This window comes from Tiliqua scincoides, chromosome 3 (genome assembly GCF_035046505.1).
Source record: "Tiliqua scincoides isolate rTilSci1 chromosome 3, rTilSci1.hap2, whole genome shotgun sequence".
NCBI classification, from domain to species: Eukaryota; Metazoa; Chordata; class Lepidosauria; order Squamata; family Scincidae; genus Tiliqua; species Tiliqua scincoides.
The window spans coordinates 226,839,761-226,858,372 of NC_089823.1; the positions used below are offsets into that span (position 1 = coordinate 226,839,761).

Consider the following 18,612-nt stretch of genomic DNA (forward strand, 5'->3'; position numbering starts at 1 on the left):
ATAGGACTTCAGAGTAGATTCACTTGGTGGAACAGGACTGGCTCCCTTTATTTAATTATTTCTTTTATTTTAATTTAATTATTTATAATTATTTATTTTAATTTGCTTGATGATGTCACTTCTGTCCATGACATCACTTCCAATGGGTCCTGGACAGATTGTCATTCTAAAAAGTGGGTCCCAGTGCTAAAAGTTTGAGAACTGCTGCAATAAAGTATTAGTAAGTTGACACAGGTGTGTGTGTGTGTGTGAGTGAGTGAGAGAGAGAGAGAGAGAGAGAGAGAGACTCTACAAGTTTTCAAAATCACTAAAATCAGAATTTGGAGGAATAAGATCATCATGTTATATCGCAGTCAATGCGTAATTTCATGCAGAATGCAATGAAACAAAGAACATTGAAATATCTGTGTTCTAACAAAAGGTACAGCCAAAAAACCAGTGGTGGGCAGGGCGATGGTACATCACCACGCCCACCACTTGGGGTGTTGCCCCGCCCACTGCATGGGGTGACACGCAGGCCTCTCGCACCCGGTGACGCGAATCCTAGTGACGCCACAACTTGAAGCCACTAGGGCATGGACCACCATGTCTATTTTTGGACATTACAAAGGAGTGTTGGCCTGAGTGACTGTGCAGCCAGCTAGCAAAGTGTGTTTGTAACACCTGATGCTGTTTGAATTCCCTGAAACAGGAGCAGAGACAAAATAATCTGACGGCCTAAACTGAGGAGACAATGGAGATCTACAATTAGTTGTTCTGTATTTTTAAATGTTGGTAAAACAAAGTCATCAGTGCATTCAGATTGTGTATTTCAGATACACAATGCAGATTCACTTTAACTTTTAAAAGTGTGACTTTCACCCTACGTCATTTTTTCCTGAAGAAAATTATCCCAAATCCCTTGCAGGAAGCTGCTATTTAACTCCCGTCAGCATATTGAGTAGCGCACTGTCGGAGCAACTTTTACAACTGGTGCCAGCTACTATACAGCAGCTGGCACCTGCAGAGAAGCGGTGACGATGTCATAAGGTAAGTATAGGATTAGGCTCACAGGTAAGCCTCATTGCAATGAATACAGATTGTGGATCAGCTAAGACCATGTGTGCTGCTGAGCATGTATGCCGAGCAGTGGCATAGCTAGAGGGGGTGCAAAGCGCTAAGCTTTGCAGTGAGCCTCAGTGTGGCGTGCAAGTGGCCCCTCCTCCCTTTCAGGGCCATTTCGGGCAGGGGAGCAAAACCAAGGCATATGCCTTCGTTTTGCCCCCCCCTGCCTGGAATGACTCCGAAAGGAAGAGCTGCACTAAGGCTCCCTGCAAAACCTTGCACCCCCTCTAGCTACACCACTGCATGCATGTTTCTTTATACAGTTTTCAGTTAAGGGGAATGGATGTTTTCATTCTCTACATGTATGTTTATAAGCATGCTGATCAATGCTAAAAGGATGTAAAACACACACAACATTTCAGAACAACTGAATGATCTCACAACACCCATGTGTAGCAGCTTTCTGCTCTCAGTCCTGTCAGTCATAATTTACACAATTACCCAGCCACAACCTCACTACTGGCGTGGCAGCCAGAGAGTGCTTTTCTCATTCCCTCCCCATCCATCCATCTATACCATATGTATAGATTGTGCTGGAGCACCTGCACATTAACAGAGGTCTAGTGGAACGAGGTCTTTCCCAGCCACTTGTGACTCTTGGATAGTCCTGTGCAGACTCTGATGAAGCAAAAGGAGAAACCTGCAATTTAAGCTGATTGTTTATGTAAGAGGGGAGGCATTCTATTAGAGGAAATAGACTTCTATGGAGGGTTGCTTTGTAAGACAGGAATCTTAAATGACTGCAACTCAGCAGGAGAAGGAATAAAAAAAAAAAAATCCAAACTACTATGTAGAGAAAACTCACAGCTTGGGGGCTGCGAGAGAAGTTAACAGGCTAAGCAGAGGCAGGTGTTAACCCAATGGATGAGATCTACCCTGCACATGCCCGATCTCAGAAGCAAAGCAGGGTCGGGCCTGGTTAGTACTTGGATGGGAGACCTCCTGGGAATACTGGGTGCTGTAGGCTTATACCATAGTCTTTCGAGACTGAAGGTTGCCAACCACAAGCTGAACTAAGAAGCTTGGAAAATTCATGGCAACGGCTCCCAGGACTGAATTCTCTCCCTAAGGTAGAGCAAGTCTACACCATTCAAGCTAAGAGTTAAGGAAAGGGAGAACTCTGCACTCCCCCAACGAAAACTAGTCATGACTAATGGCCCAGTCCCATGGGCTGCTGCACAAAGAGCACAGGGCTGCTGGAATGCTGTTCACCACATCCAGTGGTGGAGAGGCCGGTTGAGAAGAGTGGTGGGACTTACCTGAGCAGTGGTGTAGCTACAGGAGGGCCAGAACAGTAAGTACTTCAGGCAATGCAATGTGCTGTGTAAGTGGCCCTTCCCACTTGCCATTGGAGGCTTCAGAGCCTGCACATTGCTGCTGCTGACCGGAGTGGCTCCAATGGTGAGTGAGAGGGGCTGCTTACATGGTATGTTGTGCTACCTGAAGTAATTACTGTACCCCCCCCCCCACATATTTATGCTACTGTACCTGAGCAACCTGGCTGCCACATAGTTCTGGTGTTTGTGGTGTAGCTCTGAGGAGCCAGTGGGGAGTGCCTGGCCGGAGAAGGAAGGTTTGGGATCTGGAGGCTGCCAACTCTGCCTTGTCCTGCACCTTCCCATCCCAAGACAGCTTGTGAGAGGCCTGTGTACCCAGGACAAGGAATGTGTATCTGTAGAGCTTTGTGATGATACAGTGTCAAAGATGAAATTTTACGATAGTCCGTAAAAAATGAAGTGTGAGCCAAGGGTTAATAACCTTGAATTTTACCCTGAAAATTAGTCTAGGAAAAATCTACTTCATTATAAATACGTTACTGCGATATAATGGCCTCCTGATTGATAAGCCCCAGAGCTACCTTAGCCGGCAGTCTTTTAAGCACCAATCCTTCATTTGGGTTCTAACAGGGAGATGGGCTTCTCCTTCTGAGCTGGGCCATCAATTTTTACCTGCCAATACAGTTTGATGAGCTTGCTGGTATTCTGCTCACTTCCTCCTGACAGCCAGTAGACGTAGTCAGCAACCATGGTGCTCCTAACGACGGGAACAGAATAAGCAAGTTTAATAATTGCGGAGGAGGATGAGAGAGAAGGGGGGGAAAAAATACAAGACTGGAATGCTCCTGATGCCAAAACGCAAACCGCTTACTAAAACTGTGGGGCCCCAGCTCAGCAATTGGTGGTCCCTGGGCAAAATTAGGCCCACTGAGGTGAAGCACTTTAATTCCCCTCCAATCATTGCCAAAATCAAAAGACAAAGATGACTTATGGAAGGAACAGAAATGGCAAAAAGGGGATGAACAGGCTGGTCACTCAGCTGGATGGGTATCTCCCCCCCCCCCCCCCACTCCATGCTCTCCTTTCAAAGGGATCCTCTGGCAAAAACTAGTTCCTAACCATGGACTAAGAACCAAATTACACGTTACGCTGATTAGGTCATTAAGAGGTGGATTTAAAACTGAAAGTGTATTTTTCTCCCCTCAAGAAAAGCTGACTCAGTTGTGTGTGTGTGGTTGTGTGTGTGTGTGTGTTTGTGTGTTTGTGTGTGTGTGTGTGTCAGGGACATACAGTGAGTGGGAAGACATAAGAACATAGGAAGAGCCCTGCTGGATCAGGCCAAAGGCCCATCTAGTCCAGCTTCCTGTATTTCACAGTGGCCCACCAAATGCTTCAGGGAACACACTAGACAACAGACACAAAACCTGTGTCCTAGTGCCCTCCCCTACATCTGGCAATCAGAGGCAGTTTGCCTCTACCTTGTACACATACCTACCATGACTTGTAACCTGTGATGAACATTTTCTCCAGAAATGTGTCCAATCCCCTCTTAAAGGCATCTAGGCAAGATGCTGTCACTACTTCCTGTGCAGGGGTGGCAGAGCCTCCCTACCTTCAAAAAGCACCACTTTGTGTGCGTGTGTGTGTCAAGACCATAGAGCATGAGGAGGGGGGGACTAACACTTTCTCCTGCATCTTCTTTCCACCAAAAATCTCCCCGCACAGTGGGCATTTGTCCCCAAACCAGTTATTAACCTCCATTAGATGGCTCCTATAGGGGCAAGTAGCTGCTGCAGGAGGGTAATTTTTGGTGGGAAAAAGGCAGAGGGGTACCCCTCTCCCCATGCACCACAATCCCCATCCACATCAACCTGCCAATTCTCACTGGCTCTTTTCTGTCTGTAAATGCAAACAGAAAGCAAGTTGGAGGGCTGACAATAAAGCAACGCTAAGTTCTATGAACTCTTATGATGAGTATCACGTTATTTTCAGTCCTCCAGCTTGCTTCCCACGAGCACTTCCTGCTTCCTGTTAGCATTTACAACAGCAAAGAGTCAGTGAGGAACAACAACAAAAAAGCAACGTTAAGGCTGCAATCACAGGCAGAGAAGTCATTTGTGCGATGGGGCAATTTTTGAACCACAGATAATTGAAACTGTGGATGCAGGGTCCTTGGGTACAGAGGAACTACTGAACACCCCTCGCACCTAAGTGTTTCCCTACCCATGATTTTGGAGAGTTGCTTGCACCTGTGCAAGCATTCATTTATCTCTTGCTGGGCCTTCTGCTGAGTATCATAGCCTTTTCCTCTTCTCTCCATGACACCAAGATAATTCTGAACTGTTTGTTATTTAAATCCTCTGTTCCCTTTATTTTCATTTGGCCATATCTCATTAAGGGCAGTTTGTGAAACATGTTCTAAAATGGTATTACTAACAGCCTGGGATTACGGTTTTATAACACATGTAACTGGGGAGAGAATTCCAAATTCAATTTACAGCACTGTCAAGGAGCAATAAATATATGGGCAGCGATGGGGTAGGTAGATGGGCAAATACACGCTGATTGGGACCCATCAACAAATAAACTTTTTGTGCTTGTAATTAGGCGCACAAGATTATTATATGTTTAATTGACTAAAGTGACAATTTGGAATTACATCTAGTCGTGTTTAATTGGATTTGGAATCTCCAGGGGAAAGAAGTTGAGAGGAGTATTGGAGAAGCAGCCATAAAAAGCAAACTGATTTTCTCAAGTCTGTTCAAGTCGGCATTAACATCCATCGTACAATAGTTTTTAATATCCTCCCATTCTAATAAGAGGAATGTAGTGGTTATTGTTAACATTCTGGGTACTAAAGCACAGACAATCAGTTACAGAATTTGCTGCCTTATCCCGGATCTCCCCCATAAGGACAAGCATAATTTAATCAAAGGTGAACTATGTTTGACTTTGCCACAGACTGAGATATTCTACAGCATCACACTTCATCACACATTCCATTGCTGTCCTGGAAGAAATTTTGACTGCATCTAACACGTGGGAGTCCATAAATACTTTAAAGCAAGCCAGAATAAAGCATTTTGGAGTGACCATTAAATATTTGCACACAATAAAAGTAGGAAAAAAAACCTATCAATGCCAGGTGAAGAATGAGGGGAAGGAAAAAAAAACACTTTAGGGTCATTTACTTCCTTGCACTTTTGTTACCTAATAAAACAGCTCCCTGGATTCTCAAATGAATATTGCAGCCTCTGTCAATCATTCATAATTGCACACACACAGCCATAATTACACACACACACCAAAGGAAATGCCACTGGAACATGTGTTCTGCCAGTGCTGGCTGCCACTGTAAAGAACTATTCTCCTTTATATTTTGTTTTCCAAATGCAGGGAGATGGGATTTTTTTTTTTTTTTGGGGGGGGGGGAGGCGTGATAATCCCTGACTGCAGGTTCAAAAGCAGAGGATTACCACCTCTGTAGGGGACCAATCCAGAGTCCTGTGCGCTGGCTTACCACTGGTGCGTACTGTCACAAACATGCAATAAGGCATGTCTACGACCATTACCATGGGCCCAGCGCTGGAGCTAGCCTAGCACAAGCCCACGCAGGGCCAGCTCTGGCACTGGGTCTGTGGTTCGCTGCCCAAAACGCTGTGGTTCGCTGCCCAAACGATTTAGAAATGAGTGGGGGCAGGGGGAGTTGGGGGTAGGTGTTCCGAGCTGGGGGAGGTGGAGGGAGGGTGGGGACAGGGCAGGGAGGAGGCATGGTGGGGGAGGGAGCGGGGCAGGAGGGGGTGGGACAGGTGGAGCTCAAAATGCCACGTGTCATTTTGGTGCCATGACAGCCTCGCACACTGGGAAGCTCAGGATTGGGCTGTAGGACAGATAACTGACCTGACCTTCAGTCCTTCTTTAACACAGCATAAACTGAACTTGATCTGGTAAACAATAATGAGCAGTAGCTGTTTCCTAAGTCTGTGTCCAACCCTATTTGCTCTTGTTTTCCTACTTTGAAGAAATAAGTGTTCATAGTGCTCCACATAAGTTAGCCCTGTCCCTTGCTGGCAAAGTAGGCCAGTATCATTGTCCCCACATTGCTGTGATTGAGATGACACTGGCTTTTCCGATGCTGTGTAGGATGATCATGAATGATTCAAAACAAGGACGTCACAGTCTGACAGCCTGATCCTCTGCTGCCCTAGCGGTGGCACTGCAACTGCAGTGCTGGCACTAGGTGTCACAAATGTGCATTAAGGGGAGGCATGTGCTTCCCCATTGACACCACAGTTGGAGCCCTGGCCACCAGTGGAGACCCGGTAAGCATGTGGGAAGGGTGGTGGGAAGACACAGGGGAGATATTCCTGGGTAGAGGGAGGGTGCGGAAATGGAAAAGGCCCAGGAAGGGCGGGACCAGCGGAGGCCTTCTCCAATTAATCCCATCACCTTCTCACAGACTCAAAAGCCTGACATGGGACTTCTTGGAGCTGTGCCAGTTTTTTTTAGCTATGCACACTTTGCTGGGAGTAAGTCCCTTTGAGTACAATAGGACTTACTTCTGAGTAGCCATGCATAAGATTGTGCCCTAGATCAGACATTTTCAACTACTGTGCCATGCATGTTGGTGCGCTGTGAGTGGTCCGCAGGGTGTGCCACAGGAATTTGGAGAAAGGTAATTTATTAGTAGGGCCAATGGAGGATGTGAGTCCCCCACTTGTAGCATGGTGTAGCCTTGTCAATTGTCAAAACCCTGATGGTGTGCCTTGTCCATTTTAGTGCCTTGTCAGGGTGCCGTGAGATGAAAAAGGTTAAAAATCGCAGCTCTAGATGAATGTTCCCTTACTCTGAGGAGACCTCCAGCCTGCTCAAATCCAGCACCAGATGCAGCAGTAGCTGTTTGGCGCCGCTGCTCTGGTGCTGGATAGGACTGGGCTCTTCGCCACTATGCTTACACGTACAGATTTTTTTTCTGCAGTGTCAAAAACTGCTGATCAAGCTGTCCAGGTTTCGCACATGTGCCTTATCCATGCCTCACATGTTCCCCAAATTAGAATAAGGCAGGATGAAGGAAGTTGCAGGATGCAGCTTGATTAAAAAACAAACCAACCCTTTCACTGGTCTTTATTTTAGCAGCACTCTAGTTATAAGTCACCATCACATACTTCAAAAGCTACTGTACTCTGGAGAGATTTTGCAAATCTGAAGCCTCTAATGTCATCTTGCTCTGTTCGCTGCAGAATGAGTGTTCTGCTGTTGGCACTGCCAAGCGGCTCGTCACTGGCCAAGTGAAACTAACCGGGGTGGCATAAGGTAGTGATTTGCTTTCCCATCTTTGCTGTTGACAGCGTAGGCTGAATCCTCTCTGTTTGACTGATTTGCAAATGTAACAAACATTTCTCTCTCTGTCTTCTTGCAGTGAAGTCAGCCCACTCTTATCTTTGCATTGCAACTAAACACTGCGAGAAAAACGGGTCTCCCTGAAAATGACAGGTCAGTGTTGGGTTACCTGCTCTCTTTCCATAAAGTGTAGTACAGGTTGAATAACCCTTATCTGGAATGCTTGGGACCAGAAGTGTTCCCGATTTTGGGTTCCAGATATTGGGTTTTTCTGGATTTTGGAATACTTGCCTAAACATAATGAGCATTGGCGTAGCCCAGCCATTTTCAACCACTGTGCCATGGCACACTGGTGTGCCACGAGTGGTCCACAGGTGTGCCACAGGAATTTGGGGGAAAGTCATTTATTAGTAGGGCCAATGGGGATGTGAGCCACCCACTGGCAGCATTGTGTGCCTTGGCAATTATCAAAAACCAGATGGTGTGCCTTCACAGTGTGCCGTGAGATGGAAAAGGTTGAAAATCACTGGCGTAGCCTCTGTTTTGCTCTCTGAATGGCTCGGAAAGGGAGGGGCCCTTTGCACACTGCAGTGAGGCTCCCTGCAAAACTTAGTGCTGTGCACTCCCTCTAGCAACACCACTGATAATGAGATATCTTGGGGATGAGACCCAAGTCTCGTGATTCATATGCACCTCACACACGTAGTCTGAGAGTTATTTTATACAGTGTTTTTAATAATTTTGTGCATGAGTTTGTGTACGTTGAACCATGATTTCTTTTTCCAGTATGAATGCAGCTGACTGGAACCTAAGATCATGTGATGTCATGTTGGCGCTGAAAAAAGTTCTGGATTTTGGAGCATTCTGGTTTTTGGAATTCTAGATTAAGAGGTAATCAACCTGTACAACCAACCTCCTGTTCTGACATCATTGTTCTGGATCATATGATACTCTTTGCTCCAGCTCTTCAAATGGAGGAGAGTGAGTGAACATCCACCCTCTCCACCTGTTTGCCACATCTGCTCCATCTCCAGCATTCCTGCAAGAGCATCTTGCTCAAATATGGTCTACTTGTAGAAAAAATGTGCAAGCCAAAGGCGCGCAGCTGATTTCCTATTTCATCCCCCTGAGGACCTGACCACATGATTTCAGCCTACATGGATTTTACACATATAGGCTGTAGTACTGTATGTTGGATTTTTTAAAAACTTATTTTGGGCACAATCCTACCCTGCGCTGGAACAGGCAAGCCAAGAGGCTTGTGTTGTATCCAGCACAGGTCAGCGGCCCAAAGGCGGCTCAGCCAGAGGCAAGGGAAAACTTTTCCCCTTACCTCTGGGTAAGGCGCCCTTGCCCCGTGGGTCTACTCGGACTTGCACCACCTCCTGAGGTGGCGCACGTTTGAGGAGAGTGGAGTGGCTTGAAGCTGCTCAGAACACCCAGGAAACGGGTGTTGGGATCCGGCATAACTGCAGGATACAACCATAACAATCTGGGTGGCTAAGTTTGCAGGCGACACCAAACTTTTCCGATTGGCGAAGACCAGAAGTGATTGTGAGGAGCTTCAGAAGGATCTCTCCAAACTGGCAAAATGGGCAGCAAAATGGCAGATGTGTTTCAATGTAAGTAAGTGTAAAGTCATGCACATTGGGGCAAAAAATCAAAACTTCACATATAGGCTGATGGGTTCTGAGCTGTCTGTGACAGATCAGGAGAGAAATCTTGGGGTGGTGGTGGACAGGTCGATGAAAGTGTCGACCCAATGTGCGGCGGCAGTGAAGAAGGCCAATTCTATGCTTGGGATCATTAGAAAAGGTATTGAGAACAAAAAGGCTAATATTATAATGCCATTGTGCAAATTGATGGTAAGGCCCCACCTGGAGTATTGTGTCCAGTTCTGTCGCCGCATCTTGAAAAGGATATAGTGGAAATGGAAAAGGTACAAAAGAGGGCAACTAAGATGATTGCCGGGCTGGGGCACTTCCTTATGAGGAAAGGCTACGGCGTTTGGGCCTCTTCAGCCTAGAAAAGAGATGCCTGAGGGGGGACATGATTGAGACATACAAAATTATGCATGGGAAAGATATAGTGGATAGGGAGATGCTCTTTACACTCTCACATAACACCAGAACCAGGGGACATCCACTAAAATTGAATGTTGGGAGAGTTAGGACAGACAAAAGAAAATATTTCTTTACTCTACGTGTGGTTGGTCTGTGGAACTCCTTGCCACAGGATGTGGTGATGGCATCTGGCTTGGATGCCTTTAAAAGGGGATTGGACAAGTTTCTGGAGGAAAAATCCATTGCAGGTTACAAGCCATGATGTGTATGTGCAACCTCTTGATTTTAGAAATGGGCTATGTCAGATGCAAGGGAGGGCACCAGGATGCAGGTCTCTTGTTATCAGGTGTGCTCCCTGGGGCATTTGGTGGGCCTGCTGTGAGATACAGGAAGCTGGACTAGATGGGCCTATGGCCTGATCCAGTGGGGCTGTTCTTATGTACCAAACTGTTAACATTATTTTCTTAGTACTTTGTTCCTGAGAAATGAAATCCATTGAGCTAGGACTATGATCAAGCAGAGATGATTAACTAGTAATGATTAACACAGGAAGATGTGCACACGTCTTTTTGTTACAGGTACAATCTGCCTTTCCTCTATGACAGGGGTGCCCAAACCCCGGCCCTGGGGCCACTTGCGGCCCTCGAGGCCTCTCAATACGGCCCTCAGGGAGCCCCCATTCTCCAGTGAGCCTCTGGCCCTCCAGAGATTTGTTGGAGCCCACACTGGCCCGATGCAACTGCTCTCAGCATGAGGACAACTGTTTGACCTCTTGCGTGAGCTGTGGGATGAGGGCTCCTTCCACGGCTTGTTGTTTCATGTCTGTGATACAGTAGCAGCAGCAAAGGAAAGGCCAGCCTTGCTTTGCACAAGGCCTTTTACAGGCCTTGAGCTATTGCAAGACCTTCATTCATTCATATGTTCCATCTTTAATATATTCATTTATGTAAATTTATTCAAATTTTAAATGTAAATTAGTTCTTTTTTCCCCCGGCCCCCGACACAGTGTCAGAGGGATGATGTGGCCCTCCTGCCAAAAACTTTGGACACCCCTGCTCTATGATGTTAATCAAGATAGCATGTACAGCACTTGTGAGTACATCCAGGTACTGACCAGATCCAGATCCAGACCTTCATAGCTTGCGTAGGGTTCCTGCCTCATGTGCCTTCAGCCCTGGGACCTAGAGCCTGGAGTGCTTTCCTAACCTCTGATCAAATGGCATAAGAATCTCAATCTCAACACACTCGGCAGACTGGCAGAGCCAGTTTGACTTCCCAACACCTCTGGGGTTGAATTTCAGTCTCTTGAAGAGCAATGTGATCTCAATTAGGGTACAGGGCACTTCTGAACTCACTCTTCGGAGCAGCAGCCAGTGAATGATTCCTGCTTTGCTGTGAAATGAGGAACTGCAATGTCTCGTCCTCATGTTAGTAGATATGGCATGATTGGGGGACACAGAAGACTGACCCTCCCTCCTTTACCCTCTCTATTTCCCTTGTGGTCTGTGGAGTCTGGGCATGTGCCTCTCATCAAAGATGAAACAGTAGCTCTAATAAATACCTGCACTTCTAGTCACTGTGCTGCTTTAGCACCTTGTTCATTATTGATGGAGTTGCCCTGTTAATAAATGTAATGATTTAACCCCAGGAAACTATGGGTAGACCACAGATGGATGGAGGATGAATGATGGTGCTATATGAACAACTCGTAAAAAGCGTGCGAACAAACTGCGATAATCTCATGCTAAACACCCCATCTGGAAGTACCCAGAATAAGGTCACTGCATTGCAGGAATGAAGGCAACAAAGCTCAAGTACAGTGGAATAAAACAGATTTCACATCTGGGTCTTATTTGCTGCATTTGGCCACTGGGTGGAGTAAAACCATACAACATATATGGGAGGATACCACAGAACTGGCACTTTGTCTTCTTTAGCCCTTACTGCAGACATTTATGGGATATATACTTCCAGAGTCAAAAGAGTTACTATTTTCTTAGAAGGGCTGTTGGTTTGCCTTAGGTAAAAATTGCATGCAAGGGAGATGCAAGGGAGGGCACCAGGATGAGGTCTCTTGTTATCTGGTGTGCTCCCTCGGGCATTTGGTGGGCCGCTGTGAGATACAGGAAACTGGACTAGATGGGCCTATGGCCTGATCCAGTGGGGCTGTTCTTATGTTCTTATGCATAATGAAGACCAGCTCAGCGACATCAGAACCAGTGGCATAGCTAGCGGGGGTGCAAAGCGCTAGGTTTTGCAGGGAGCCTCACCACAGCATGCAAAGGGCCCCTCCCCTTCAAAGCCAGGCGTATGCTTCTGTTTTGTTCCCACTGCCTGGAATGGCTCCGAAGGGGAGGGGCCCCTTGCATGCTGCGGTGAGGCTCCCTGCAAAACTTAGTGCTTTGCACCCCCTTTAGCTATGCCACTGATCAGAACCATAACAACTAAGGGCGCAATCCTAACCCCTTATGTCAGTGCTCTCCAGCACTGACATAAGGGCAATGCAGCTCTGAGGAAAGGGAACAAACATTCCCTTCCTTTGAGGAGGCCTCTGTGAGTGACACATGGATGCAGCACATGTCCCATTGGCACTGTTATGCCAGTGCTGGAAAGCACTGACATAGGTTAGGACTGTGCCCTAAAACTATCTGGCACACAGAATAGCATTCCAAAACATGATAAGAATCTGCAACGACATCACTGCTAATCTGATACATGTGACTCATCATTCCTTTCAGAGGGTTTTTAGGCCTTGTCCCTGAAAGAGGTGCTGGGAAATGAACGTTTTCAGGAAGGAGTTATTAGGATGGATTGGAGGGAGAGAGAATGCAAATTGTCAAGCACACTGTCAGTTTTTTGACAACTGACAAGGTGCACCATACTACCAGCAGTGGGCTTGCATTCCCCAATGATTCTAATAATAAATGCCCCCTTCTCCAGTGGCACACCTGTGGATCATTTGCAGCACACTAATGTGCTGCAGCACCCTGGTTGAAAACTGCTGGACTACCTGTTTGACTTCCAGCTCCATTTCAAAATGCTGGTTATTATGTTAGAAGCCCATAACAACCTGGGCACAAAGCCCCTTAGGGGAAGGCTTTAGCTATTAGAAACATTTTCCTGAGATCTTCAGGTGAGATTCTGCTGTGTGTGCTTTTCCATTCAAGAGGTGAAACCTGCTAACGCACAATACCTTTTTCACTGTGGCTCCTTTTTAATGCACAGCTTCCCTAAGGGGACCCTCTTAAGCTATGCCTCTCGTCAGGTAATGAATGTCAGGTATTATCAATCAATCAACAGTATTTATATACCGCTTTTCAACTAAAAGTTCACAAAGCGGTATACAGAGAAAAAAACAAATAACTAAATGGCTCCCTGTCCCAAAAGGGCTCACAATCTAAAAAGATGCAAATGAATACCAGCAGAAGCCACTAGAACAGACAGTGCTGGGGTGAGGTGGGCCAGTTACTCTCCCCCTGCTAAAAAGAGGAGCACCCACTTGAAAAAGTGCCTCTTACCCAATTAGCAGGGGTTATATATTTACCATATTATGATATTATCATATTACAAATGTTTTATCATTTATCATATTATTATCAGAAGCCTATTACTAATGCTTCTGTATTCAGTGGTGTCACTAGGGATTGCGTCGCCCCCAGCGCATCACCCCCACGATGGACCTCCTCCCATGCAGTGGGCGGGGCGACACCCCAGTTGGTGGGCGTGGTGATGCACCATTGTCCCGCCCCAATGGTTTCTTGGCTATAACTTTTGTTAGAATAGAGATATTTCAATGCCGTTCATTTCGTTGCATTCTGCATGAAATTCCACATTGAATGATACATAACATGATGGTATTATTCAAAATAGCAAGATTTGAAAAATTTTGGGCCAGTAGTGGAATCATCCCCCCTTGTGCACATCACCCGGTGTGACCCACGCCCCATAGCAACACCACTGTTTGCATTGATTTTATTTTTACTTTTTTAAAACATTTATTATGATGACTGTCTAGGGTCTGAATATTGATTGGTACAATACTATCCAAGTGGCAAGTGGTTGAAGTGTTGGACTAAGATTTGGGAGACCCAGGTTCAAATCAATACTCAGTCATGAAGCTCACTGGGTGACCTTGGGCCAGTCACTAGCTCTCATCCTGATATATCTCACAGGGTTGTTGTGAAGATAAAATGGGGTGGAGAGGAGAACCATGTTTGCTGCTCTGGGCTCCTTGGAGAAAGGATGGCATATAAATGTAATATTTAAATATTTTTAGTCTTCAGACCACATCTAAGAATGTAATTCTCAGTGTTTGTTCTGGTATCCAACCAGCTCCATGAAGACTGTATTATGATTTTCCGTCCTTTCTTCTGCCAACGTCCTCTGACAGGAGGAGCCCAGAACTTGAACTATGACATCAACTACCAGAGACCAAAAGATTCCACCATACATGGGACACAATTATGATTGTATAGTTCAGTGGTTCTCAAACTTTTCGCACCTGGACCCACTTTATATAATGAGAATCTGTCAAGACCCACTAGAAATGATGTCATGACCGGAAGTGACATCATCAAACAGGAAAATTTTTTAACAATCCTAGGCTGCAATCCTACCCACACTTACCCAGGAGGAAGTCCCATTTACTATCATTGTTAAAAGCATAATAGCCTGTTAAAAGTGCAGGTGTGCAACGTTTCCCGAAATGCAGTCACATACCACGGTAGCATCAAGTCTAATTGTATTGTATTGGCAACCTTCAGTCTCGAAAGACTATGGTATCGCGCTCTGAAAGGTGGTTCTGGCACAGCGTCTAGTGTGGCTGAAAAGGCCAATCCGGGAGTGACAATCCCTTCCACACCGGGAGCAAGTGCAGTCTGTCCCTGGTCTGTCTCCCTGGCTATGGGCCTTCCTTCTTTGCCTCTTAGCCTCAGACTGTTGGCAAAGTGTCTCTTCAAACTGGGAAAGGCCATGCTGCACAGCCTGCCTCCAAGCGGGCCGCTCAGAGGCCAGGGTTTCCCACTTGTTGAGGTCCATCCCTAAGGCCTTCAGATCCCTCTTGCAGATGTCCTTGTATCGCAGCTGTGGTCTACCTGTAGGGCGCTTTCCTTGCACGAGTTCTCCATAGAGGAGATCCTTTGGGATCCGGCCATCATCCATTCTCACGACATGACCAAGCCAACGCAGGCGTCTCTGTTTCAGCAGTGAATACATGCTAGGGATTCCAGCACGTTCCAGGACTGTGTTGTTTGGAACTTTGTCCTGCCAGGTGATGCCGAGGATGCGTCGGAGGCAGCGCATGTGGAAAGCGCTCAGTTTCCTCTCCTGTTGTGAGCGAAGAGTCCATGACTCGCTGCAGTACAGAAGTGTACTCAGGACGCAAGCTCTGTAGACCTGGATCTTGGTATGTTCCGTCAGCTTCTTGTTGGACCAGACTCTCTTTGTGAGTCTGGAAAACGTGGTAGCTGCTTTACCGATGCGCTTGTTTAGCTCTAATATATTAAAAATAAAATATTGAAATGCATGGGGACCCACTTGAAATTGGTTCATGACCCACCTGGTGGGTCCCAACCCACAGTCTGAGAAACACTGGTATAGTTATATGCATTTTAATCATAAGTCGCTCACAGAGCCAATCCTGGCAATAAAATGGGGTGTATGTATAATAAATAACAAAGAAACTATCATAAATAGTTGGATGAATCTCTGTAAGGGGCTGAGGCTGGAACAGGAATGAAGTCCGAACCGTCACAGATTGTATGACAGATATTGACCCATTCATAGAAATGACTGCCAATTGCAGCAGCCCAGACTCCGATCAATCCCTCTGGCTCTGCCTCCTCCCCCTTTACACTTCCCTGGGACTTAATGCTGTGGTAATATATTTTTGGCTGGCTTGAACTCTCTCTGCAACCTGCCAACCCTGAACCTTCATCATATCAAAAGAAGCCATTGAGAAGCGGCATCGTAAGGGCCCGAGCATGCTGTTTCGGAAATGTGTGTATTCCCAGGTGACTTGGGCAGTGTGAGACTGGGGCTGGGAAGAATAAATAAATCTCCTGCACGGCACTAGAACATTAACTGCCAGGCCACAGCCCCCTCCCTCGCCCGTTCTTTCTCTCTCTCTCTCTGTATAGGGGTTGCCATTAAAATAGAAACCCATCTTGGTGTAATAAGCTGTAATGTTTCTATTCCAAAAAGAAGCGTAGCAAGAGAACTACAGTGCAAGACCAACAGCCAAAAAGAGACCCTTTTTAAAAATGACAATCTTTGTGGCTGTGCAAGAAAGGCAGAGCCTGCCTCAAGGTACGGCTTAATAGACAGGCTGGGAAAGGAGAAAACCTGAAAGGACAGAAGAATTAGAGGTAAAGGAAAGAAAGAAAGAACGAAAGAAAGAAAGAACCCTAAAGCACGAAGAAGCATCAAGTTGGCATGTTGAGCACACGTGTTGAAGAAGCCAGTTGAATTATTATTATTATTATTATTATTATAATATAATACTTCTGAAGATGGAACTCCTGTTCTGTCAATGGAAGGCCTGGCCTGGGCAGCTAGTGACCATGTGTGCACGGCATCAGAGCACCCAGCCACCTCCAGTGAAGCTATGGTAGTTGGGGTGGATGGGCCATGGGTGGGGAGGGGGAGCATCAGGGCAGGGATTGGGGCTGGTTGGTGGCATGTTGGGGGAGGGCAGGGACTGATACAGGTGGCACCAGCGCTGCTGATATCCTATGCTCCCTTTTTGGCCTTCACATGACCGCTTGGGCCCACTCAGACTTGAACCTGCCAAAGCAGAGGAACTGTTTTCATGGCGGCGTTCAAAATCCGGGGGAGCTAAACTCAAGAGTACTATTGCTGACCTCACCACTACTTGCCTTTAGACAGGTAGCGAATCAAAATAGATAGTGTTTGTGTCATCATTCATTGTTAGAATGTTTTAACCAGGACTTGTGTTTTGAGGAAATAAGTTGCTTCAGGGCAATTGGCCGTAGCAGGGGGATGATTTTTCAGAGGGAAAATTGCTTGTGTGGGATCTTCCCCCGCCTTCCCCTGCCACGATCCTGCTCTGGATCAGCCTCCCATATGGCTGCCATTTGACCTGGGAAGGCAGACTTAACTGATGTTGATGGGAACTCACTCCTAGGGCAAACAGCAGCTCAGGGAAGGAGAGTCAGATCAGGACAAAAACAGGGAAGGTGGCCAAGGCACCCCATTGCTCCTGCTGCAGCCCCAAATCAGAGTGGGCCTCTGCGACTTATTCAGGAGAGTAAACTTAAGCACATTGGCTCTAATCATGTTTGGCTCTAATCATGTTTCATTTGGTCCTAAGCCTCCGCCTGACTTACTTAAAGGGAGTACAACATGGAACAATAATGGAGAAATGTAGTGTGACTTAAGTTCCACAGCATGTGCCCTGAGAATGGGACTGTAATTTCAGCTCTGTTTCTTTCCCACACCTTACGAATGCCTTTCCATCTCCTTTAAGGAAATAAATTGCGCTAACAGCATTAACATATTGCTTAGTTGGAGAGTAAAAAAAAAAAAATTAATTAGTAATCAAAGCAGCCTGCCAAACTTGGCCTGGCTCAGTGTGAATCAATTGTTATTTTGGAGATCAGAAAAAGCCCTGGACGGTTGGAAGCCTAACAAGTCTAGCATGGAAATAGCAACTGGTATTTTGGGGATGCAGGCTGTCATCATATGCTGGTGTCAAATTTAATAACAGGCTGTGTGGACTTTCCTGTGGGCTTCAGAGGATCCTGATGAATGTCAGCGGCGGCTTTCTTAGATCTAATTTGCAGTGGGCCCTTTTTGGAATGCCTCCCTAGGGGTAAGGGAGGTCATAGCAGCAAGTGCTCCAGGTAACTCTTAGCTCCACATTTGCAGAAAACACACTCTTTTCTGTGTCCTTCCCTTCCCTGCAGATCAGGCTGACGTCACTGTTTGTCCTTTCCTCTCCAGTGGAGGTCTCTTTTGCTCCTTCGCTCCGGAAGGAAATATTTAAAGCTCCACAGCTAACGTGAAACTTTTCAATAGGCTGCTTTCGTAAAGAGGAGGTCCACAGTTCAACAAATGGCCGGTAGCATCACAGCAATGTACGTGCCTTGCGTGCGCAAGATCCCGCACTCAGTCCGCTCGGTGTTATTTGCAGGTGCAATAAATTCTATTTATTATTTAGAACACTTATATACTGCTTTGCTGCTAGAAAGGTAAAATTCTCAAAACAGTCTGCACAGCAAAGGAATGGCAAAAAATTCGTCCCCCAAGGGTCGCAGTCCCTAAACATGGAGGAGACCCCAGGAAGCAGACTGGCACCTAGTGTTTGAGGTGGCAGTACACCAATGCCTGTGTCTCCTCTTCCAGGAGGCCTGAGTGGAAGGGGAAGTGCAGGAAGGTCCCCATATCGGTGGATCCTGTACGTGCCAATTTAGGCTACAATCCTATGCACGCTTTCCTGGGAGCAAGCCCCATTGAACATAATGGAACTTATTTTTGAGCAGACCTGCTTAGGATTGGACTGTCAATTATCTGCAGCCCCCCACACCCCATCACGCCCCCTATGTTCCAGCCTGCACACTAGAGAGAGCCTAACTGAACATGAACAGAATGTGCATGTTTGCCCTTCAGTTTAGCAAGTTTCACTTGGTTTAAGAAAAAAACACCAGCGCTTACAGCTCTATACACAAAAATGAAGGTAATGGAATGGGAGCATGGAGCGGGGCACAGGGAGTATTTAAATAGCATCTACCATATCCACGGTTTCCCCCATATCCCCATATTTGTGGGGAATCCATGGAACGGATCCCCCTGGATAGGGAGGCATGCCT

At 46.4% G+C, this 18,612-nt stretch overlaps 1 protein-coding gene across 1 annotated transcript in view; it reads right to left on the reverse strand.

Annotated features, from left to right (window-relative positions):
• The window catches only part of SPATA16 (spermatogenesis associated 16), a 138,168-nt gene that overhangs the window by 62,328 nt on the left and 57,228 nt on the right, over window positions 1-18,612 (reverse strand). Inside the window, exon 4 of the mRNA XM_066622149.1 lies at window positions 3,054-3,138. Coding sequence (XP_066478246.1) covers window positions 3,054-3,138 — 85 coding nt within the window. The remainder of the gene's footprint in view (window positions 1-3,053; window positions 3,139-18,612) is intronic.